The sequence below is a fragment of the Gigantopelta aegis genome, chromosome 8, assembly GCF_016097555.1.
Source record: "Gigantopelta aegis isolate Gae_Host chromosome 8, Gae_host_genome, whole genome shotgun sequence".
Classification (NCBI taxonomy): Eukaryota; Metazoa; Mollusca; class Gastropoda; order Neomphalida; family Peltospiridae; genus Gigantopelta; species Gigantopelta aegis.
This window is the reverse complement of record NC_054706.1, coordinates 30,016,222-30,042,777: the sequence shown is the minus strand read 5'-3', so window position 1 is coordinate 30,042,777 and position 26,556 is coordinate 30,016,222. Positions and strand designations below refer to the sequence as shown.

The 26,556-nt window shown below is 38.2% G+C and overlaps 1 protein-coding gene across 5 annotated transcripts in view; it reads right to left on the bottom strand.

Moving 5' to 3' along the window:
* Positions 1-26,556, bottom strand: part of LOC121378471 (RNA binding protein fox-1 homolog 2-like) — a 130,117-nt gene that overhangs the window by 78,266 nt on the left and 25,295 nt on the right. Inside the window, exon 1 of one of the 5 annotated variants that reach the window (XM_041506654.1) lies at positions 5,510-6,636. The exons of the other annotated variants lie outside the window; for them this stretch is intronic. Within the exon in view, the coding sequence (XP_041362588.1) occupies positions 5,510-5,545 (36 nt within the window). The 5' untranslated portion in view covers positions 5,546-6,636. Of the gene's footprint in view, positions 1-5,509; positions 6,637-26,556 lie in introns of those variants that run through there. 5 annotated transcript variants of the gene reach the window in all.

Sequence of the window (26,556 nt, the reverse complement as noted above, 5' to 3'; positions counted from 1 at the left end):
TATATGCAGTCAAAAAAATACATGCTCTTACCTAAGTACATGGAATTGTGATTTACAGGTCATATTTATTCTGTACATACCATGCATCATGGAGGCCATCCACAGCCATCTACTCATCTATAAATAATAAAATGTGCTGGCAAATAGCCAGCAGTAGTCCATCTCTGTACAAACAGTGATACCCCAGGGCAAAGCCATGCATTACTGTGACAGGCATGTTCCAATGTATTTATCAACCATTTAGTAGACACAAGTAACATTTCAGAAGATGAAAGCAACTTGGGGGAAAAGAAACAAGTTTTTATCTCTGTGTAATGTTACCTATAAAAACAGTTTCATCTGTGTGATGTGAATGTTTTTTGTTTTTACATCAGGGGAAAAAAAAGAAGGAAAAAAGAACTTTAAGGGTATCAATCAGTACAATTTTCTACATCTTGTTTTTCCACCCATATCAAAGATGAATGAAAACATAAAAAAATCTGTGTTCTGAGAAAGCCGTACACTCATGAAATGTAAGGAATGTATACAACATATATCCGTTGTAAGTGTCACATGAAACACCTGCTGAATGGTAAATGAATGGAGGCTGGTTGAGTGTAGGGTGTAGCCGGTTTGGGCCGACAGGGTCTACACCATGTAGGAGTGACAGCCCTCTCCCCTCAGAACCCCTCCCCTTAAGGAAGGAAATGTTTTTATTTAACGACACACTCAACACATTTTATTTACAGTTATATGGCATTGGACATATGGTTAAAGACCACACAGATATTGAGAGGAAACCCACTGTTGCCACTTCATGGGCTACTCTTTTCGATTAGCAGCAAGGCATATTTTATATGCACCATCACAAAGACAGGATAGTGCATACCACAGCCTTTGCTACACCAGTTGTGGAGCACTGGCTGGAACGAGAAATAGCCCAATGAGGCCACCAATGAGGATCGATCCCAAACCAACCGTGCATCAAGCGAGCGCTTTTACCACTGGGCGCTACATCCCGCCCCTACCTCTCCTTAAAGCCTGGCACAATAAGCCAAGTTAAGAAATCATCCCTGAGTATCTTGCAGTATACTCCGGATTATATGCAATAGGTTCATCCCTTATGGAGGGGCCCTTTTCTTAGGACAAAAAAAACTAAAGATACAATTTTTTTAATTTAAAATACGATACATATATTTTTAAGGCTGTTCAAAATTCTGTGTCACGATAATTTGTATAACAAGACACATGCTGTTATTCAGCTCGACATATTAAAATTGTTAAATGTATTCCCTTTATAATAATTTTTGTTTTAAAATCATAATTGTGTCTGTCCTATTAAACAATTGCCCATTCCCCCCCCCCCCCCCCCCCCCCACCACCCCAGAATCACTGGCAATTAGCCTTTTTAGATTATCCTAGAGTTGGACATGTGTGAACCTTAATGAATATAGGCATGGAAAAAACCTTGTTGCAGATTCAGTGTAAAACTAAAATCCCAGAATCACCTTCATGGCAGAAAGGAATCTTCTCCAGGAAAAAAAGAGAGAGGATTGATCAGCTAGTTGTGATCCCCTCCATGCTTGCCTGGAATGTTTTAGGAGAGCTGCAAATTAATGGTCTTCGAAATAAAAAACTTTAAATAAAGTTTATATGAAACTTTATGTGACTGTTCCAATGGCATCATTTCAGGAGTGTGATTTTCAGTTCACCTTCAATTTGCTCATGGCAAAAACTGGAATGAGTGAACAGTTTGGTGGTGATATAAATATGCAAGGTCATTATAACGACTTCTGTCATGAACTTCTGTCTGGTCAGATTGTCATAGATAACCGAGGTGTATGACCAGGACAGATTGCTTGAACATTTTATAAATATATATATAAAAGCATGAAATTAAACAGACCTTGCCTCAGGCCTACATTCACGAGACTGGTGTATATTTCAACAAAGTTTAAAAACCCTGCACAGTTTTCACAAAATACAACCAGCATGTAGCAGAAAGATGTATACAAACAGAATCAGAAACAGAAACAAGCAAAAATATTATTGCATACAAATTTTAACCTCATGAACCGAAACCAAATGTTGATGAATGAATGAATGAATGTTTAACGACACCCCAGCACAAAAATAGAGATCGGTTATTGGGTGTCAGTCAGAAGGTAGAAAAGTAAAGTTTGTTTGTTTTATTTAACGACGCCGCTAGAGCACATTGATTTTTTATCTTATCATCGGCTATTGGATGTCAAACATATGGTCATTCTGACACTGTTTTTAGAGGAAACCCGCTGTCGCCACATAGGCTACTCTTTTTACGACAGGCAGCAAGGGATCTTTTATTTGCGCTTCCCACAGGCAGGATAGCACAAACCATGGCCTTTGTTGAACCAGTTATGGATCACTGGTCGGTGCAAGTGGTTTACACCTACCCATTGAGCCTTGCGGTGCACTCACTCAGGGTTTGGAGTCGGTATCTCGATTAAAAATCCCATGCCTCGACTGGGATCCGAACCCAGTACCTACCAGCCTGTAGACCGATGGCCTGCCACGACGCCACCGAGGTCGGTCGTCAGAAGGTAGAAAGACAAAAGGACACAAAAAACCCATACCCAACAAAAACACCCCACTAATCTGACTCACATTATGCATTTCATGCAAAATCAATAATCAAATAACACAGAGATCAGCTTCAGTGAGATCATTCTCACAAATATGACAGCACATACCATTTTCTTTAATATATACTGTTCACAAGTTGGAATAGGGAAAAAGTGCAAAATCCTAAAAAAAATTACTGCACACACACACACGCGCACACGCGCTCACAAATAAAAAATCCCCAACCCATCCTAACCTAATGGGTATGTAATCTAGGCCTACAGAATCTCAATCCTTTGACAGATGCTTCACCAGTCCCTAACAAAGAAAACACTTCTGCTAAGAAAACCTATTCCATTCAGATTTTTTTCCCGACACAAAATCAATTCAGCATTGTCATGTGCAATTTTGCATGCAATGACAGTAAGAGCTTTATCTTTTTAAAATGAATTCATAAAAAGAAAATGCTGCCAAGAAACAAATCTTTTCAAGAAAACAATTTTCTAAAACTGTCACTTCACTTGCGAAATTGTTTTAATTAGTACTAGTAGACTAGGTGTTTGCAACTATGCTGTAGAAATGTGTTGTCACAATGAATGCGATGTCATTGTAATATATGGGTAAATTTGTGGAATATTTTAAAAAGAATGTTAGTTATTTCTGTTTAACTTGCAGTCAAGTTCAGATTATATAGGACTGGTTAACACAGAAAAAGTCACATTTAGTACATGACTTACAAATCATTTAAAGAAAGAAAAAAAAAAAAAAATTTAAAAATAAAAATAGAAAATATTTTAACATTTTAAAACTGAGATCCATTTACAGACTACACATCTTTCGCCCTCTTACTTTTAAAACCTGTATTAATTTGACATCATGTATGTACGTGTTCTAAATTTAACAGTTCAAGGTAAATACGAGGAAAGATGAAACAGCTGAAAAGGTCAGGCGATGTCATGTTAATCTCTCTCACAGTGGGACGGTCCTTGTTTGTTCATCTTCAGACATCCTGCCCATGCTGCGAGCCATGTTTATTCATCGCAGCCAGAGGTAGCGCAGGCACTACCTGACAGTATTTGTCTAGTTTCGAAAACCGAGGCTGTAAACACCACTGGACCAAGTACCGAACCCATTTCAACAGAACAATTCAAACTGATTCACAACAAAATGGCCTAACCTGTAGGACCTCTAGGAGTGGTCAGATCTTTTTTTTTTCTTTTTTTTTTTAAACACACTGGCATGTGGCCAAATAGTTGATGAAAGTTGTTTAAAATACAAATTAGTTTGTTGTTTTACTTAAAACATAAAAAAGACAGAATGGTATAGAAAGCAAATAAAAGCACAGACAATTAGTGAGAGAAATTCATAGTGTGTGTGTGTGTGGGGGGGGGGGGGGGGGGGGGGTTGCAGGTGACATTTGTATTTCATGTATAATAGTTTTCCCTATGTAGATGGAATGGTTAGTGTACACAAATCTAAATATAGGAACATACATGTATACCATGCTACAAATCCCAGATTTTGGACGGGGCAGTAAAATTATGACACAGAATCCCAAAATATTTATATTACCATAAATAATGTTTAAGATTTTGGCAAAATTAAAAAAAAAAAAAAAAATCCATCAATTCCTATAAGCCATACCAATTTTAAGACTTTTTTCATTGAAATTACATGTAATGAAACAAACCATTAATAGTACATATATTTTTTAACCTAGCCAAGTGTTTACTTCTGTACCTTTGCTACAGTTCTTTTCAGTGTTCAACTCTATTTGTTATAATAAAATTTGCTTTCAATCATTTAAACAAAAAGAACATCATGCATCCCCACCCTACACTCCCACTAACATTTTATGTGTGTATATATCTTCAAGTTCAGCTTCACTGATATTATACATACAAATGTATATGCAGTGAAACGTCTCAAAACCGGACCCTCTGTAAACCGGAATTCCCTCAAAAGCGGACGTTTTTCATAGTCCCTTTCTACATATATGTGCAGTAAAGAACCTCTGTAAACTGGATACCTCTCATAACCACACTTTTTACCTGGTTTGGAAAGTGTCAGGTTTAGAGGAGTTTCCCTGTAGTGGAATATGAGCTAAACTGTTTAAGCTTACTCTTAAGCTTACAGGAGTGGTCATAAAACACATTCAAAATGAATCACATTATTGACGGGCCACCCACAAGTTGCTGAGATATCATCGTCTTTACAATAACAGTGTTATCATTTTAGAAACAAAAACTCCTACAAAAACAGTATATGTTATTTAATTATCATGTTCAATGAAGCAACTATCAAATGTATAAAACATTAAATTAATCTGCATTATCTGCCCAACACCAATACCCGACCCAGTCTTATTAAATGATATTCAAAGTCAACAAAATCTTTGTCGGATTGTATTAAGTCAATGAACAAATAGACTACATGCATTGTATTAATGTGCAAAAATATGTTTAAAATTATGATCAATAATCACAACAGCTACAGTAATTATTTCAGAAATTAATTCGTATACTATGTACCAAATAGATTTATTTCATGAGTATTTTCAAAATAAATCTATTTAAATACTTCACAGAATGTTAAAATATTTTTCAAAATGTATCCATTTAACATACAAAGTGGTTTATATAAAAAAAATCTTTTTAAATAATGGCAAATGCCTATTGTAAATAATATTCAATGAAATTAATTTTGCTAATCAGACCCTTTAGAAATTCACACTAAAGAATAACTACGACAACAACGAACAGGACAAATTACTTAAAAACAATAACACTTCATAGTTCTGTCACTATTGTCTCCTGGCGATGTCCCAAACATCCTAATTAGCTAAAACCACCTGACACAAAACTGCATCCACACACACAATTGACAGGAAGAAAAAAGAAGTTGCATTGGTGTTAAAGGGAATACTTACAGATGCGTAAATGGGTGCCGTAAGCAACATCTTCATCTACAGTCTTTGTACACAGATCCTCATAGAAAAAACTTTCAAGTGGAGGTCTCAGCCTCCGATGAGAAAATGTCTGCCTGCTAGTGAGGATGAGACGAGAGAACAAAACTAGGTCAGCTGAAGGCAGGAATGCACTTCTACCTGATGCAGGCGTTCTGTCCAGGTGATTTACAGGTAAAGGCCCCGGACAGGACACGACAGAAATAACTTGTCCACGAGTAAATCACTTCGGACTGTGTGTTTTAGCCATCGTAGTGCGGAGGATCCCACAAAGTAAAGCGTAGCGGACGTTGTCACTGTTTAAAGAGCGCAGACCAACATGGGACGATTACAGGCTAAAAACAGCTCAACTGGCTAACTGAAATGATCCATGGCTGTGACTCAATAGGTCGTTTCAGGGTCATCAATAACAGATAGCCAGAGGAAATCTCGATGTCAGAGGCTTAAGCCAGGTGGACACAGTGACAATGACAGGTAGTCAGGCCTCGGACCTCTCTGTCTCCCGCGTAAACACAATGATTTACTGAATCAGTCATGCATGGTGGTGGTCGGTGTGGACCGTATCGGATGTGACACATGCAAGCTGTGACATAATAATAATGTCTGCTGACAGTGACATGCTTTTACCTCCCTTTGTCTATGAAGATGAGGAAGGCCTCCAGACATACATACATGCATGGGTTATTCACGTTTTGTTCCTTGTTTTTCTGTTATTGTTATATGAAGCAGAGATACATTTATTGCTTTTGTGCACTGTAACATTTCTGTTCAATTCATTAATATTTATTGACTGCCAATCAATACTGTAGTATGGGTAAGCCAATCAGGAGTTTTAATCGGGAGTAAGACGATTCTTTTTTTAGCGTTCATAACGAATGACAGGAAAGGAAAGGAATATCTATTAAATGACGCCTCAGCGCATTTTAAACTATAAACTATGGCTATTTATTGTCTAGCATTGGGTTATTAAAACTGACACATTGTTAAAATTAAAGTTTGTTTTGTTTAGCGACATCACTAGTTACTTTTAAAGTAATTTTTATTTTATTTATTTAATGACACCACTAGAGCACACTCATTTTTAATCAGTGGCTCTACATGAAACATTTGATAATTGCGACATACAGCCTTAGAGAAAACCTGCTATATTTTTCCAAATGCAGCAAGGGATCTTTTATATGCATTTTCCCCACAGACAGGACAACTCACATCAAAGCCTTTGATATACCAGTCATGAAGCAATGGTTGAAACACCAAAACCATCCAGTCAGAGAATGGGACCACCGATGGGTTTAATCCTAAGACCCAAGCATCGTAAGGCGGGCGCTCTACTGACGGAGCTAAACCATACTCTTCCCATTAAAAAACAGCAAGGTCTTTTATATGCACACCCCATATATAGAACAGTACATACCATGCCTTTTGACACACCAGCTGTGGGACACTGCTTAGAACAAAAAAAAAAAAAAAATCAAAAAAAAAAATCAGATGGCAAACCTGTGGTAAAGTGCTTGCCTGAATCACAATCAATCTAGGATTGATTTTTTTTTTTTTTTTTTTTTTTTTTTTTAGTTTAACAACACCACTACATCACTGATTTATTAATCATCGGCTATTGGATGTCAAACATACGGTCATTTTGACACAGTCATAGAGAAGAAACCCACTACATTTTTTTTTTCATTAGTAGCAAGGGATCTTTTATGTGCACTATCCCACATACAGGATAGCACATACCACAGCCTTTCATATACCAGTCGTGGTGCACTGGCTGGAACGAGAAATAGCCCAATGGGGATTGATCCTAGACCAACATTGGATCAGGCAAATGCTTTACCACTGGACTACATCTCGCCCCCCACCCATCCCCCCAATCGATTTAAAATTGATAGTGTAACTCATCACACTTAAGAACAGCCCTTTAACCAATAAGATACATTCCACTCGTACAGTACAGAGCTTTAGATATACAACATTTCACAAAGCTTTATTGTGTTGACAGTACTTACAATGTACTTGACCGAGTCTGAATCATCACTGTCTAATGTAAATAAAGCGCACACTGTAAAAATGTACAACTCTACAGCGAAATCCACTATACAGGGTATACACCCAGAATGAGAAACTGAGCTTCATTCACCAGGCATGTGTCATGAATAAGCAAGGAGTATATTGCCATTCTCAACTTGTTTACCAACCGATCAGCATTACTCACTTGTACCCGAGCATTTTACAGTTATTTATTGGGGGATAAAAGTATTAAGATTCTGTTTCCGTTGAAACACTTTTTGAAAATGTGTAATTTAAGAAATTTATTCTACAATATTGTGAGGATGATAATAATATGCATATCTAAATTATGAAGGAAGGAAGTTTTAACGCAAGCTATGATGTAGCTCAATGCTAAGAAACAAAAATTAACTCAGTTTCTTGACCATTGCTATACTTTATTCCATTAGAAGCAAGGGATCTTGTAAATACACTTTTTCACAGACAAGACATCACATACCAGTGTCTTTGATATACCAATTGTGGAGGACTGGTTACGACAGGGGGAAAAACAATCAGAAAATAGATCCACCACAGTGATATGATCATTCAACCCAACTAAGCTAGCCCCCCCCCCCAATATATAATACTTAGCATGCTGAGGGGTGAAATCATTACTATTTCCACTACTCAAAGCAGAACACTGCATCAGGTATTATGTATGAAAGAATTAGTTCATCGCATATTCGGCAACAAATAATAAAATTTGGAAGGTGTGGCATTGATGGCCAAAGGAAACAAGCACCTGATGGAAGTGGTAAGACAAGGGATGGGATGTGCAAAAGTTTTAAAATAGGATGTACCACACTGAGAAGAATTGATGAAAATCTGAGGTAGAAAAAAAGAAACAAAGGGGCAGTGAGATTCAAAAAGGAAAAATACTGTATGTGGTGATATAAGGTTGTTTTTCTTTCTTATGCTGTAAACTGTTTCTATTACCATACATGGTTGTATGTATACAGGACACATATCCAAATAGTCACCAGCCAACGGTTAAGAATGTGCATGAGTGTTGTTAAGTCCTATCCTTTGCCAGACATATAATTAACAGTTACCGACTGCATAGTTTACATGATCTGTGTACACAACGTAAGATATCAAGGACAGATCAAACAGTGCATCAATAGTTCATCCCCACTTCACCTGCTTTATTACTAGGAGCAGCCTATGTGGTGACAACTCTCTACCTCTCTGTCTTTATTTCTGTCAGTCTATCTTCCCCTCTGTATTTTTCTGTCAGTGCCTCCCTATCTGTCTTCCTCTCCCCCTCTCCCCTCTCCCTTCTCTCTCTCTCCCTTCCCTCTCTCTCCCTTCTCTCTCTCTCCCTTCTCTCTCCCCTCTCTCTCCCTTCTTTCTCTCCCTTCTCTCTCTCTCTCTCTCTCTCTCTCTAATATCTTAAAGTTTAAAATGTACTCATATTTCTTTCTTTTCCGCTCCCACTTCACCCAATAATTGACCACGTCCACAAAATAACACCAGAGACTTGGCTAGACAAAACTTAATGCTCCACTTAAATATGTTTTATCAATACACCTTATTGTAATAGTATTTACTATGTTGACTTAGGATCACCTCACATTTCACCTACTGTGAGCACAATTTAACACAACAACAATCTCAGTTTTACATGTTTACACAGACACCGATCACATTATCGCAGGTGAAGTGCGCCTCTAGATAGCCGTGGCCTTGGAGGTCAAGTGATTGTTTTTATCAGATGAACGCACTTCAGCAAGAGGCAACAGAAATAATAGAAGAATTTGCCTTGTACCCCGCTATCTGATCATGCATGTAATTGGCGTGTTAGGTGCAAACAGCGCTTCAAAGCGTGACAACATATTCAAGAAAGATTATCTTGGGAGATCATACACAGTGACAACACATTCGAGAAAAAGACTACCTTTTGGAGATCATACACAGGTAGCAAGATTGTCAAGATAGTATACGTTTGTGTTTTTTATTATCGCATGAACACCTTCCTCAACAAAAGGATTTTACACCCATTCTGCACACTTTAACAACACAAAAGAAACGTTTACAAAAGACATATACATAACACTTTGTAGGGGGAACAGTTATCTTAAACAAAAACCCAGTCTATTTAATGATACTTTTGCAAATTGTTTAAGTTGAGTAATTTATTAAACATGCCTCTATCCAGACATGGTTCAAGCACCCAACTTGTTTAAGCAATGGCTACAGGTATTGGATAAAAATAAAATAATAACAACATTTTTGGGAGAGAGAAGAAAAAGGAAGGAAATTTTTTATTTAACAACACACTCAACACATTTTATTTACGGTTATATAGCGTCAGACATATGGTTATGGACCACATTTCATGGGCTACTCTTTTTCCATTGGCGGTGGGGGATCTTTTATATGTATCATCCCACGGACAGGATAGCACATACCACAGCCTTTGATATACCAGTCTCAGTGCACTGGTTGGAGCGAGAAATAGTCCAATGGGCTCATCGACGGGGGGCTGCCATACAGCACATTGCTGCAATGCTCCAAATCATGTTAGTAAAATTGTTCACTTACAAAAACATGAAACTGTTAAAACTTAAAAATAAATAAAATATAGGTGCTGTTGTCAATGTGTTACATTAAGATAAATTGTTTTTAAAGTTTGCCTTGTTGCCTTGCCTTCTGGCCATAATTCCCCCCAAAATCTCCATCGGTCTCGACCAAAATGGCCGTTCCCTCATATTTGCCAAATCCAAGGCCTGAATTGGAAATTCTATCATTGAGTTATATCCTGCTCCAGATCCACAGCAGTAACAACTGGTAATCAGCAACAACTGACAACCGAACATTAAACCACAACATCCGGCCTGTACATACATTTAGAAACGTTTAACATGGAGCAAGCATGCACAGTCATACCATGGGTAAATTAGTTGCCTGATTTTGTTTTTTATTATTGTGAGCTCAGGTACAATTTAGTGTTCCACAGGTAGCTTCGGATTGTTACTCGACAAATTAACCCCATTTGCACTTGTGATCAGTTTTGACAATTTCTTGCAAACAAATGCCATTCAAATAGGGATAACATATATGAAAACTGCACCACAGCTGTCTAATGTGCATGCTACATGTATACAATTCAAATAAAATGTAGGGTTAATTTTAACTGCATGGGTTGATAATTACCTTACAAGTCAGTTATTTAAATTAATCCCCAAATGTGATTTTTTTTTATACTAGCTTAGCACATCTTGAACTGCAGGTATCTGGTGTCTAACAAGTTATTCAATAAATGGGGAAGGAGACTGGGAAGGCGGGGGGGGGGGGGGGGGGATGTGGGAGAGAGAGAGAGAGAGAGAGAGAGAGAGAGAGAGAGAGAGAGAGAGAGAAAGAGAGGGAGAGGGAAGGAGGGAGAGAGGGAGAGAGAGCGAGAGAGAGAGAGAGAGAGAGAGTAAAGTTTGTTTTATTTAACGACGCCACTAGAGCACATTGATTTTTTATTTTATCATCGACTATTGGTCGTCAAACATGGTCATTCTGACACTGTTTTTTTAGAGGAAACCCGCTGTCGCCACATAGGCTACTCTTTTACGACAGGCAGCAAGGGATCTTTTATTTGCACTTCCCACAGGCAGGATAGCACAAACCATGGCCTTTGTTGAACCAGTTATGGATCACTGGTCGATGCAAGTGGTTTACACCTACCCATTGAGCCTTGCGGAGCACTCACTCAGGGTTTGGAGTCGGTATCTGGATTAAAAATCCCATGCCTCGACTGGGATCTGAACCCAGTACCTACCAGCCTGTAGATCGATGGCCTAACCACGACGCCACCGAGGCCGGTCAGAGGGAGGGGAGAGGGAGAGGGAGAGGGAGAGGGAGAGGGAGAGAGAGAGAGAGAGAGAGAGAGAGAGAGAGAGAGAGAGAGAGAGAGAGAGAGAGAGAGAGAGAGAGAGAGAGAGAGAGAGAGAGAGAGAGAGAGAGAGAGAGAGAGAGAGAGAGAGGGAGAGGGAGAGGGAGACAGATGGGGACAGACTGACAGAAAAATACAGACAGGGGAAGACAGAAATATACAAAGAGGTAGAGAGTTGTCACCACATAGGCTGCTCCTAGTAATAAAGCAGGTGAAGTGGGGATGACCCTAACTATTAATGCACTGTTTGATCTGTCCTTGGTATCTTACGTTGTGTACTATGCAGTCAGTAACTGTTAATTATATGTCTGGCAAAGGATAGGACTGAACAACACTCCTGCACATTCTTAACCGTTGGCTGGTGACTATTTGAATATGTGTCCCATATATACTCTTCAAAAGAAGAAATGCAAAACCACATTGTCGTAACATCTGGAGAATTGATTTAATTATTGAATGGTGAGTCCGATAATTACCAAATGTTGCAGGATTGTTCACAATTCACTCTAGTCCATTGTAAGTGATAGGATACACCACCAAGGTCAAGGTCATCTGGAGTCAATACCGGGTGTGGCCTCCGCGTGTGTTGACAACTGCCTGGCACCGCCTGCCCATTGAAGCAACCAGAGTACGGATGACGTCCCGGGGGATGGTGACCCACTCGGCCTGCAAGGCTGCTGCCAGCTCGGGCAGGGTCTGGGGCTGTGGTTGTCGCTGTCGGAGGCGTCGGTCCAACTCGTCCCATAGATGCTCAATTGGGTTCAAATCCGGTGATATCGATGGCCAAGGAAGGACATTAATAATGTTGTTCTGTAGGAAAGCCGTTGTGAGACGTGCTGTGTGAGGCCTGGCGTTGTCATGTTGGAACACTGCGTTGGCGTTGGCCATAACTGGAACGATGTGTGGCCGGAGGATCTGGTCAATGTAGCCCTGTGCATTCAGGTTGCCCTGCACGTGGACCAGGTCAGTTCTGCCAGTGTGTGAGATGGCTGCCCACACCATGACACTACCCCCGCCGAATCTGTCCACTTCCTGCACGCAGTTTGCCGCATAACGTTCACCACGACGCCTATACACGCGACATCTTCCGTCATGACGTCGGAGCAGAAATCGGGACTCGTCACTGAACCACACCTGTCTCCATCGCAGTTGAGGCCATTGTCGATGAATCTGGCACAACTGCAGTCGGAGTCGACGGTGTTGTGGTGTTAAGATGACACCTCGAACTGGACGTCTGGCACGAATTCCTACCTCACGTAGGCGGTTCCGTACGGTCTGGTCGGATATCCTGCGCAAACCTGGTATTGCTGCGGCTGTGGAGGTGGCAGTAGTCAATCGTTCCCGAAGGTGGCGTACCCGGATGTAGCGGTCCTGCCCGGGGGTAGTGACCCGTGGTCGACCGGATCTAGGGAGGTCACGTGTTGATCCATGTTGCTGGTAACGGTCCCACAGTCTGGAGATGGTGCTTGGGGACACATGGAATGCCCTGGCAATGGCCGTTCTGGATTCGCCTGCGTCTAGTCGGCCGATGGCATTGTTTCTCTGCGGTTCACTGAGACGTGGCATGTCCTGGATTGTCAACTGTCGGCCAGATACAGAGGCCAGGCAAGCGAACATCCTGCATTTTTATACTGTCGGTGTTCATGTTGCACGTGCAGACAATGCACGTGCAGTGGTGACATGGTTTGCACGTGGCTGCGTTTTTGCGAATATTCACATTTTGGAACTTTATTGTACAGTAGCTGCGTTTTATCGAATGTAACCGTGGGAATGTGTTTGGGACATGCAATGACCTTATATTCACAAAGCATGAACCGGTAAGAAACATAAAATCGGAGTTATAACCCATTTGTACCCTTTTGCGTTTCTTTTTTTGAAGAGTATATATACAACCATGTATGGTAATTGAAACAGTTTACAGCATAAGAAAAAAAAACAAAGCAACAGAAAAGAAACATACTGCCTACTTCTACCAAAAAGCTTAACAAGGGATATTTTATATGTAATTTCCCACAAACAGGGCAGTACATAACATGACCTTTAATGCATCAGTCATGGGCACTGTATGGGCGGGAGGTGGGGAACCATTCCATTGAGTGTGGTCAATCCTATGATCAACCGTACCTCAGGTGAGTGCTCTACCACTGAGCTACCATACATCCCATTCAAACATTTGAAATCTAAAACACTTGGAGAGACATCACTGGTATTAGCAAATTCCATTTGCACTTCAGGCCTTCTGGGCCAAAAACAATGAATGATTCTAATACAGATTTTGTTTCACTAGGACTTCAAAGAAAATTTATTCTTTCCAGTATTCCCCTCGGAACTTAATGTTTTTTGTTTAAATATTAACAGAACTGTTTACAGAAATAAATGACCCACTCTATGATGATACCAGAGGTTAATTATTAAAGTGCCTAGCGATGTATCAATGTGTTTGTACTACAACCAACAAGGATTACTGGAACACGCTGATCAATATGAACACAGAAATTCTAGATACCCCGGTGTGTGGTGATGGAACTTGCCATCAAAGACAACTGCTGTCTGAACTATAGGGTCTACATGCAATCGATTGTGTCCACACGAATATCATCTACAACAAACACAATTGCAATTAGTAAATGTAAACACCCATTCAAGCAGTCACCTGTCTCAATTATGAGGCCACATTTTAATGGTGATGAATATAGAATATACGCTGACCTTTATGTAGAAAACATCTGTATTATGATACCATTAATCAATGGTTAATATGAAAGGTTATACATAAACATTTAAAAGTTGCTATATAATAGACATAATGATTAAAAGTTATAGTTTGTTTTGTTTAACGACACTACTAGAGAACATTGATTTATTAATGATGGGTTATTGGAAAGTTTGCTTTGTTTAATGACACCACTAGAGCTCATTGATTTATTAATCATCGGATACTGGATGTTAAACATTTGGTAATTCTGACATATAGTCTTATATTAGAGAGAAAACATACTACATGTTTCCATTAGTAGCAAGAGATCTTTTATATGCACTATTTCACAGACAGGACAGCACATACCATGCTTTGATATACCAGTTTTGACGAATTTGACTTTTGCAGGGGAAAGTAAACAAATGTATGTCATATTCACAGAAATGTCTGTAAAAATAAAGTTAAAACAAGCAAAACACGCAAGATTGAACTTTACCCACTCATAAACACAGCACATTTTTTCTATGATTTTCAAAGACTGCACTTTTAAAAAACCCTTAATATTAAAGCTATTTCTGTCTGTTCTCAGCTATACTGGTATCTGGTTATTGAAGTCACATGATTGTCACGACATCTGCTATTAAACTCTCTTTATAGATACTTGCCAAAAATATATGTTCCTTATATGTTTTAACATATATACCTTTCTGTATATCTGTTTATATATTTATTAAAACTCAGAATGCAGCTTATATTTTTTAACGAAACAATTTTACCATTATATCCATTCATTTGCTCAACTTATAACATCATAATTGTTATATTAATTTTTCCTAAAATGTTGTCTTAACATTGTTGAACAACATACATGTTTTGATAAAACACTGAACAATTTTGTGTTTTAAAGTTTTTGCTGTAAGCTATACTACTAAATGTATCACTCAACAAAACAGGTTACGTAGTTAACATTTTTACTGCTGATGCATGCCGTTTTTATTGCATATGCGATAAACTTAACTACTTAGCTGCTAGTTTAGTGCTCATGTGAAGCGTGAAGCGTAGACATACCAAAAAAGAGGTAGGTAATTGAGTAACAACTATTTATTTATAAATATTGATATGCTGGTTCACCCATGATACAATAAAATAGGTAATTTTATAAATGTGATAATTATTAATAATGCACAAAACCAAATTCTCAATTATACTGAATGTGCATGCAAATTGAATGACACTTTTATTACGTTGTTTTTTTCTTTCTAATTATACTAATTAGTATACAAACTGAAGGACAGCTTCATGAATAAATCCATTTTTTTGTTTATATAACACATTATGAACAATGCACTTCATGTAATATTAATAGTCCCAATGAATATTTGTTCACAATGATTACAACAGAAGTATTACATTAATAACATAAAGGGAAAGAACTCTTATCAACTAGATACTGAACATGTCTTCCAGAGTTGATGAACTTATTTACTATAAAGGGAGAGAAACCAAAACAAACCCGACTATTTGACATCCAGCACAATGCAGCCCGGGATGTAGTCTAGTGGTAAAGCACTCACTTGATGTGCGGTCAGGCTAGCATTGATGCTCATTAGTGGACCCACTGGGATATTTCTCAGCAGTGCACCACAGCTGGTGTATCAAAGACTGTGGTGTGCCATCCTGTCTGTGGGATCGTGCATATAGAAGATCCCTTGCTACCAATGGAAAAATATAGGGGTTTTCCTCTCTAAGAATATACATCAAAATTACCAAATGTTTGATATCCAATAGCTGATGTCCAATAAATCAATGTGCTCTAGTGGTGTCGTTAAGCAAAACAAACTTAACGTTCCAGCATAATGCAATCATTGGCAATTCAGTGTCTCACTGCTATTACATATGATACTTTTTGCAGTTATTGTATATGTCATTAGCACAACCTTATTCACTAAACTCTCACAACTTTGCGATATTGCTGTGCAATGCAAAAAGTCTTGCAAAGAGGATGCTTTGGTGTCTAGCAGAGCCTAAGAGAGCTGTGTGAATTAGGCTCCTGAACAATGGTTTGTGTAAAATAGTGCACCCTTTTAACAGAAAAACCCTCATCACATTTTAAACTATGGCCACTATGTGTCTAACATACCGTACAGTTATTGCAACACTAGTGAGCGAGAACAAAAATTGCTGCCATCACATATGTAGCAATCAGGGGCCTCATTCACAAACGTCTCTTAGGCTCTGCTAGACAACAAAGCATCCTCTTTGCAAGTCTTTTTGCATTACACTGCGATATCGCCAAGTTGCAAGAGTTTAGTGAATTAGGTCCCTGGAATATTTAAGTACACCACCACTTAGTGATGGAGAAGAAACCCAGTCGACAAACAGCAACATAGATATTTCCTCAAATCCCCAAATGTGAATAAGACAACTGTGTTATTACTGATTTACCAAAAGCTAATTCTAACTTGTGTGTCATTTGTAGATGTACCACCATTTTTTTTTTGCTGTTTGGCTAAATAAAACTTTGGCTACAGATTTTGTGATAAAATCTAAAACATTGCTGATAAATTTTGACGTCCAGCTTAAACTCTGTATTTTGTGTGTGTTTTCCCATACCATGTTGGGGCGAGACGTGGTCTAGTGGTAAAGCACTCACTTGATGCATGGTCGGTTTAATTGGGATCGATCCCCATCAGTGAGCCTATTGGGCTATTTCTCGCTGGTACATCAACAGCCGTGGTATGTGCTTTCCTGTCTATGGGATGGTGCATATAAAAGATCCCTTGCTGCTAATCAAAAAGAGTAGTCCACGAAGTGTTGACAGTGGGTTTCTCCATCTGTGTGGTCCTTAACCATATGTCCGATGCCATATAACCATAAATAAAATGTGTTGAGTGCGTCATCAAATAAACCATTTCCTTCCTTCCCTTACGATGTTCTACTGACTTCAATATATCAGCAGGATTGTGCCAAGATCAAATTTGGTGTTTGACAGAACCAGTGCTAAAGGCACTGGATTTAAGTGACCTTTTTTTGCCAAGAGGTTATCTTGTATGCTTTTGAAAAGTTACAGGAAATATTACTTGACCATTACTATTGTTAGATGTTTATAACTGATGGTAGTCAGTAGTGGTCAATAAGTAAACTGGTTAAAAATCAATTAAAAAATGTCCAAATTTTGTTTGGTTTACATGTACCATCTATTGCACTTCAGGTTAGTGCTTTATCACCTGTGCATCACCCTACTCACGGTATGATACCCTCCTGTAGGAATTTAAAAAATTTGTTTCTAATTTTTGTTATTTATCATACTTACCTAGTACTAGCACAACAACTATGCTATACAACCCAGTCATAACCTACACTGCAGAGTTATCTCCCCTTGCCCGATGTACGACGTACACCTGCGCATGGACAGACCGTATATAACTCTGCAGTGTAGGTTATAACTCAGGGTCATAAAGTATTGTTGCTTTGCTAGTACTAGGTAAGTATGAATAAGACTATTGCCTGGGACTGGGTCACTACCTTCCCCTTTTCAACCAGGCCATACTTTTTGTACTTCTCTGTTAATTGAAAAGTGCATAAAAGTAATTATCTAAAACAGGAATTCAAAATTTCACCAAAATTTATTTACCACAGAGAATGTGTCAGTCAGATAATTATCTATGTATCCCACATGTTTTTTCTCTTTGCCCCATCTTTTTAATCTTCATAAAAGGTAAACAGATTGCTAAAGTAATTTGGAAAAGATAGAAAAAAATAAAATAAAATGACTGCTGCTATGCACGTAGAAGTTCCTGATGTCATTGGGCCACATGCAGTTAACGTGATTACAACAGAATCAACATGAAAATGCCATTAGACACGGGTGAGCAGCCAACTGTTGCCAATAGAAAATGATAGCCTCTATGTTTACAGGTTTCTTCTTTCAAAGTAGACTGTCACAATTGCAGGATATTGATTAAACAATGAAGACCAAACAACAGAGCATGTCCCTCTAGAGGTACCCAAACTATCACTGTATCAAGGACTGCGAAAATATGAGTGGTCCTTTGAGACTCCCATTACACCAAGAGACAGAGGAGAATTGGAAAAAACAGCTATTTCATCCTACAAACTGGACTACTGATGTAGCTTGTGAAAGAGAAGAAGAAGAAGGAGAAGAAGAAGGAGAAGAAGAAGAAGGAGGAGAAGAAGAAGGAGAAGAAGATGAACAAGAAGAAAGAGAAGGAGAAGAAAGAGAAGAAGAAGAAGAAGAAGAAGAGAAGAAGAGGAGAAAGAAGAAACAATGTGCTAGAGGTGTTTGTGAATAGACCATCATTTTTTGTTCCAAGGTAGAAGTCAAGTTATTGATGATGCGGTGATGTACACACGTGTAGTAGCATCATCAACACAATCATGACGAGTTGATTAATGAAAATGTTGCATGCTGCTATCCCATCAAACTATGTTGCACGACAATACAGATACATTACAACCTTTATTAGACTGACAAATGACATACAGTGGTCATTAAACTTGGATGATATCCACCATCATTATCACTTATAGCGAGCCCTGCCTTGAAATTATCTTCAGCAAGTGTCACATATTAATCAAAGTTCTAAAAATAAGGTGGCTGCCACAAGAAACTATGTGTGCAACATCAAATAATCAATACTTATTATTTTACTCATGATTAATTGTTACAATCTTTGTATGCATTATGAATTGTGTTCTACAAACCGTTACTTCCACGTCACGTAATGATAATGCATTCACACAATGATCAATAATGTACCAGATGACAACAGAACTTATAACACTGAGTTTTATTAGGAGGGATCTCTCCAAGTGTCTAACATGTAACATACATCAAATATGACACCTTTGCATGCCTGGAGGGGAAATAATGCAGCTCTGTGGTTGAGGTTCTCTATCCTTAGTGCACTCGTATTGTACTGCCTCACTTTGAAGTGACAGACCATAAGTTTTTAAACACTAAGGCATATTTTTCCACTATTACAGCCGTTTTTGGTAACTGAAATCATACTTTACTTTATTGGTTAGATTAATTATCCATTTCCGTACATCCAAACTGTTTCTGGTCATCCTGGTGCTTTTAAAATATATAAAATGCATTTTTAAATATTTTTACAAATGCATGTGTGTCTGGTTATGGAGACAAACTGTAGTCTATTTTTAAGAGTATTTTACCGTTTCAAAGTCACACACTCATGTTTCACTGTGTTATCAGGGTTTCTGCCAGAGGGTAAAAGAGGTATGGAGCCATACCTAAAATCTAAAACAGATTTTTTTTTTTTTTTAAGTTAACCTTTTGACAAAATTAATTACTCTTATCATTACCATATCATTTTCTTAACCCTAACCCTAAACATAACCCATTTTCTTTTGGGGGGAGACCCCCAATACCCCCTCCTGTTGACTGTGGTTGCATTCAATTCCATAGTGTCATACCCAAAAATTTATTTCTGGCAGAAACACTGGCTATAACATTATCCAGATGTGTTACAGGTTTGAAGATTAGTTAAATGCAGTGTCCATTTTTCCAGGCTGAAACTTGGGTCTGCATCTTCAACCAGACATCTGCTCACACGATTTTGTACATCACACATCCACAAATCAGTCCAGAACATTTTTGGAATACCAGAGCTTCTAGAATTTTTATAAAATTCACTTGCCATGGGATCAGTGATTAAATATTTTTTACTAGCCATGATTAAAAATTCACTATCCCTACTTTACTTTAAGTTAATACACTTTTACTAAATAACAGTAATAATCAGATATGTCACCTAAAGAGGGAGATAGAGCTTAAAAACACTAACACTGTGGCGTTGGGGTTGGGGCAGGACATTCATATCTACAAAATAGACTTAACTGCAACATTTTACCCAAAACATTTCACTAGCCGTCGGGCATGGCAATAGTAGTTATTTACTAGCCCAACACTGAATATCACTAGCCATGGGAGTCGGGCTACCATAATCTAGAAGCCCTGTCTGGCATGGCAATAGTAGTTATTTACTAGCCCAACACTCAATATCACTAGCCATGGGAGTCGGGGCTACCATAATCTAGAAGCCTTGGCTGGCATGGCAATAGTAGTTATTTACTAGCCCAACACTCAATATCACTAGCCATAGGAGTCGGAGCTACCATAATCTAGAAGCCTTGGCTGGCATGGCAATAGTAGTTATTTACTAGCCCAACACTCAATATCACTAGCCATGGGAGTCGGGCTACTATAATCTAGAAGCCTTGGCTGGCATGGCAATAGTAGTTATTTACTAGCCCAACACTCAATATCACTAGCCATGGGAGTCGGGCTACTATAATCTAGAAGCCTTGGCTGGCATGGCAATAGTAGTTATTTACTAGCCCAACACTCAATATCACTAGCCATGGGAGTCGGGGCTACTATAATCTAGAAGCCTTGTCTGGCATGGCAATAGTAGTTATTTACTAGCCCAACACTCAATATCACTAGCCATGGGAGTCGGGGCTACCATAATCTAGAAGCCCTGTCTGGCATGGCAATAGTAGTTATTTACTAGCTCAACACTCAATATCACTAGCCATGGGAGTCGGGCTACCATAATCTAGAAGCCCTGTCTGGCATGGCAATAGTAGTTATTTACTAGCCCAACACTCAATATCACTAGCCATGGGAGTCGGGGCTACCATAATCTAGAAGCCTTGGCTGGCATGGCAATAGTAGTTATTTACTAGCCCAACACTCAATATCACTAGCCATAGGAGTCGGGGCTACCATAATCTAGAAGCCTTGGCTGGCATGGCAATAGTAGTTATTTACTAGCCCAACACTCAATATCACTAGCCATGGGAGTCGGGCTACTATAATCTAGAAGCCTTGGCTGGCATGGCAATAGTAGTTATTTACTAGCCCAACACTCAATATCACTAGCCATGGGAGTCGGGCTACTATAATCTAGAAGCCTTGGCTGGCATGGCAATAGTAGTTATTTACTAGCCCAACACTCAATATCACTAGCCATGGGAGTCGGGGCTACTATAATCTAGAAGCCTTGTCTGGCATGGCAATAGTAGTTATTTACTAGCCCAACACTCAATATCACTAGCCATGGGAGTCGGGGCTACCATAATCTAGAAGCCCTGTCTGGCATGGCAATAGTAGTTATTTACTAGCTCAACACTCAATATCACTAGCCATGGGAGTCGGGCTACCATAATCTAGAAGCCCTGTCTGGCATGGCAATAGTAGTTATTTACTAGCCCAACACTCAATATCACTAGCCATGGGAGTCGGGGCTACCATAATCTAGAAGCCCTGTCTGGCATGGCAATAGTAGTTATTTACTAGCCCAACACTCAATATCACTAGCCATGGGAGTCGGGGCTACTATAATCTAGAAGCCTTGGGAATACAAGGAATTTTTAAATACAGTGAAACCTGTCTAAACCGGACCCTGAACAAACTGGAATGCTGTCACGTTTCATGGTACCAAATTTTTCAAATTTTTTAAAACGCGACCCTTTAAACACTGGATCCGATCTAAACCAGATAAATATTAGGTCCCCAGTGTGATCCGGTTTAAACAGGTTTTACTGTACATGAATAAGGAAGGAAGGAAGGAAATGTTTTATTTAACAACGCATTCAAAATATTTTAATTACGGTTATATGGCGTCAGACATATGGTTAAAGACCACACAGATATATAGAGAGGAAACCCGCTGTCGCCACTTCATGGACTACTCTTTTCGATCAGCAGCAATATATAGGGATCTTTTATATGCACCATCTCACAGACAGGATACTACATACCACGGCCTTTGTTACACTAGTTGTAGAGCACTGGTTGGACCGATGAACAAACCGGAATGTTGTCACATTTCATGGTACCAAATACACTGTATTCACAATAATGAGTAAAAAGTGTTATTACCACTTTTCCTTTCATGTTAAGTGCTATAAAGCATCTTACAAAATACCTGTGCTTAAACGTTCCAAACTTCCATCCGAAAACAAGGACATCTTATTTATGACGTCATTCTACAGTTTTTAAAGGGACATTCCCGAGTTTGCTGCAATTTTTAAGATGTTATTGACTAACAGAGACTTTCTGACGACTGTAATTACATATCAAATATATTTTCCTGCATAAAATATTAGTGGCTGTATATTAAACGTGTTTCTGATCGTTCTAATATTTATACTAGGTTATATTTCATTTTATTTCCTAAAAAATATTTTTTCGTACGTACAAAATTATTTGAAGACAAAATCCAGTTTGGGCTTCATACAAATATTCAAACAACCAGAAACACATTGAATATACAGACACTGATATTCTAAACAAGAAAATATATTTAATATGTAAGTTTAATCGTAGAAATATTTTATTATTCGAAAACATCTTACAATGCAGCAAACTCGGGAATGTCCCTTTAATATGTATACTATTGATCAGATAGAGAAAATCACACAGATTGTGTCACTATTCAAGACAATTTTAACTTTTATTAGTCCTTTTTCCTTTTAAACAAAAATCAATTTTAATTAAGGATTTTCAATATTTAAAAATAATAAAAAAAATAACCTCTATTGGAAATAAAAACATATGTAATGTCTTCTCCTGATATTTGACTAGAAGTTGGCAACACACTTTTTCCAGTAGTTTATTATAAAATTAACCTTTAAATACCAAACAGCTACAGTTTAAAATGTGCCGAGATCTCTTAATGTAAAACAGCTCTCTCCTTTCTCCGGTTTAGAAAGTGCCACCAAAATTATAATCAATTCATAATGAAAAAAATCTTATTTATTTTCAGCTACGACAGGTCTCTGAAAATTGGGAGAAACTGTTTGTTTTATTTAACGACACCACTAGAGCATATTGACATATTAATGATCGGCTATTGGATGTCAAACATTTGCTGATTTGGACATATAGTCTTAGAGAGAAAACCCACTACATTTTCCATTAGTCTTTTATATGCATCATCTCAGACATGGACAAGGCCTTTGATATGCCAGTTATGGTATACTGGTTGGAACAAGAAATAGCCCAATGGGCCTACTGACAGGGATCAATCCCAAACCGACTGTGCATCAAGCGAGTGCTTTACCATTGGACTACGTCCCACCCCGAAAATTGCAAGAATTATATTTTCATCCGCACAGTGCTCGCATCATTTACATGGTCATAACGGGTTATGCAGAAACGAAATGGGTCACCTGAATTTGTTTTGCATAATGCATAAATGGGTTATGCCAATTTTTAATTCTCAGAAACCTGTATGACTGCACCTACATGTACCAGTGTCCAATACCAGTCAAGGAGCACTGGCTGGAATGGGAAATAACCCAATGGGTCCACCAAGCGAGACAGATTCTCGCCTCGGTGTTGCAGTGGTTAAGCCATCGGACAACAGGCTGGCAGCTACAGGGTTCACTTCCTTGCACAGGCTCCAACCCAGAGCAAATTCTTACGGGCTCAATGGGTAGGCCACTACACCTTCTTCTTTCTCAATAACCACTAACAATTAACAACCACCCCCCCCCACACACACACCCCCGTCCTAGACAGACAACCCAGATAGCTGAGGTGTGTGTGCCCAGGACAGCGTGCTTGAACCTTAATTGGAAATAAGCACGAAAATAAAGTTGAAACAAATGGAACGATTCTCCAACTCATCAAAACTATCACTAAGCTATATCCAGCTATCCCCCAACCCCGGCCCAATGTTTCACCAGTGCCACAAAGGTCTGTTCTTTTTGAAATTCAATTTTTATCACTTTTCAAGCTGACATCGATATTTTTTTTTCACCCCATTATGTGAAGTGAATTTGTGACAGGATTTCAGTTCCACTTATCAAACTCCTTTATCTCGGTTTATAATGAAAAGTCTGCCGACTTGGGAATACATTTAATAAAATATTTCAGTGAGCTGTTGTGAAAGAAACTGCAACATTAAAGTAATAGTCTATGGGTTATCAATAAAATGCATATATATATATATATATATATATATATATATATATATAGAGAGAGAGAGAGAGAGAGAGAGAGAGAGAGAGAGAGAGAGAGAGAGAGAGAGAGAGAGAGAGAGAGAGAAAGAGATTTTCTTGTATTTGTTTTTTTTAAAGATAAATATATATATATATATATATATTCCCCACCCCCACCCCCACCTTCAGTCTCCATTTTTTTTAAAATTAACATTCATTAGGATGTTCATTCATATTCTCAATGTACATGTAAATGGCCAATCTGTTTTAAAAAATGTAATAAACATATTCAACACTATTTCAACCAAACAACTACTTCAATATAATTTGAAAAAAAATACGCCCCCCCCCCCCCCCCCCCACCCCCCCCCCCCCCCCCCCCAAAAAAAAAAAACCCACACAAAAAAACAACAGCAATTGATCTTTTATATGTACTGCAACTTTCCTATGGACAAGATTACATACCACAGCATTTGATGTACAATGATGGGTCACTGGGTTAGGATATATACCACAGCCTTTGATGTACAATGATGGGTCACTGGGTTAGGATATATACCACAGCCTTTGATGTACAATGATGGGTCACTGGGGAAGGATGGCGTAAAATCGGTGTCCATCAAGGGAAAAACCAATCATACCACCCATCTAAACTGTCTGTAATAAAGGTAATCTACCGTTGAGCTGTATATCATATCCCACTTTAGTCTATTCTTTAAAATATTCTTATAATAAAAATTAACCTGTATTAAACAACTATCTTACAAGGTTACTTTTTAATCCTTGAATGAACGAACGAACTATGTTTAACGACACCCTACCACAAAGAATGCATGAGCTACTGGATCCTTGTCCGTGGTTATTTATCTCGATTTAATTAACATAAACCATGGGTTAGAAAATTTAAAATAAAACTTCCACAGTACCTTTAAAATATCAAATTTAAACCAAAAAGACCCCAGTGCCCTCCCAAGTGCACGGGAATCAATAACATATTACAGATAATGACAAGGCTATACAACAACACCACCAGTCTATTTCCGCGGCCTGACAAGTAGTCCCAAAGCCACCACCGACTAAAGCCACATTACCACATGTACCCACACGTCAGTTTACGACGTCAACAATAAAAAGCCTACCTGATCCGATTTAACGTCACTCTCAGTTGAAAGACAAAAAGTATTTTGGCAACAACAATCACACCCCAAGAAAGAAGAAAAAAATACCTGGTAGTGATTATGCGAGTCCTTATGATACAGTTTGGTCTGCTAGTGAAATATTAATACCTCTGGTCTTGTATTGATTTTACCAAACTAACTTTGTATTGCTATGGACCATGGAAGTGTTCTCATATAAATAGTACACAAATGAACTCAATTATTTACTCCCATACATGGCTTGTGGCTAATTACTGTGAAAGGAGATCTAGTAGAAAGGAAAACTTGAGGGCAGGAATCCGATTCGGTGTATCACATATTCACATCTCGTCAAGTGTCACATCCTAAACGCCAGGAAGTGAATCATGCCATGATTCAGTGGTAAACACGTATTGATACGTTCCCCTGGTTCAGTTACTAATCTGTTTATCATTCTCACTGTTACTCAACTTACTGGTAATTATTCATTCGTTGACATAACATGGAATATATATCCTACATTTGTAAAAACCTATCTGACTGTTACTTAATTTTAAACACTGAAAAAGAAACAAAAGAAATAACAATTAAAAACAAAACATTCACTGATGTCACATTTTTTCCATTCCAAGTCTAAATGTATCTAAAGTAAGTCAAAGATATCAGTTATTAATTTTTTAATTTTGAAAACCTCCACAAAAAAAAAAAAACAACAACATTCACCGTCATATTTTGCTGTGTTCCATTGTTTTCAAATAATAAAAGTCTAATTTGTATCTCAACTGGTAAAGTTTGTTCCTGAATTCACAACAGGGGAAGGCAAGAAGTAATTTGTTAGTATATACTTAACATCAACAAAATAACATTTTATTTAAAGGCGCAAATCCTAGTTTCAACTCATAAAAATGGACACTAAGTTTAGTTAATCTACAAACCTGTAACACACTTGGATAAGGTTACAACAGAGTGAAACAGGAAAATATACGTAAAAAAAATATAGACATCAATAACCGCAATTCTCAGAAGCACTAGCGTTTTTTTAAATTATGAAAAATGCATTTTGTGATATTAGAAACAACAGCATGATCAGAAACACTTCGGTTGTACGGAAATGGATAATTCTAAACAATAAAATCCAAGTAATGTTTGATTTCAGTGATCATAAACGGCTATAATAGTAAAAAATATGTCTTAAGTGTTTAAAAACTAGGGTCTGCCCCTTTAAACATGTACATGTAGGCATGGA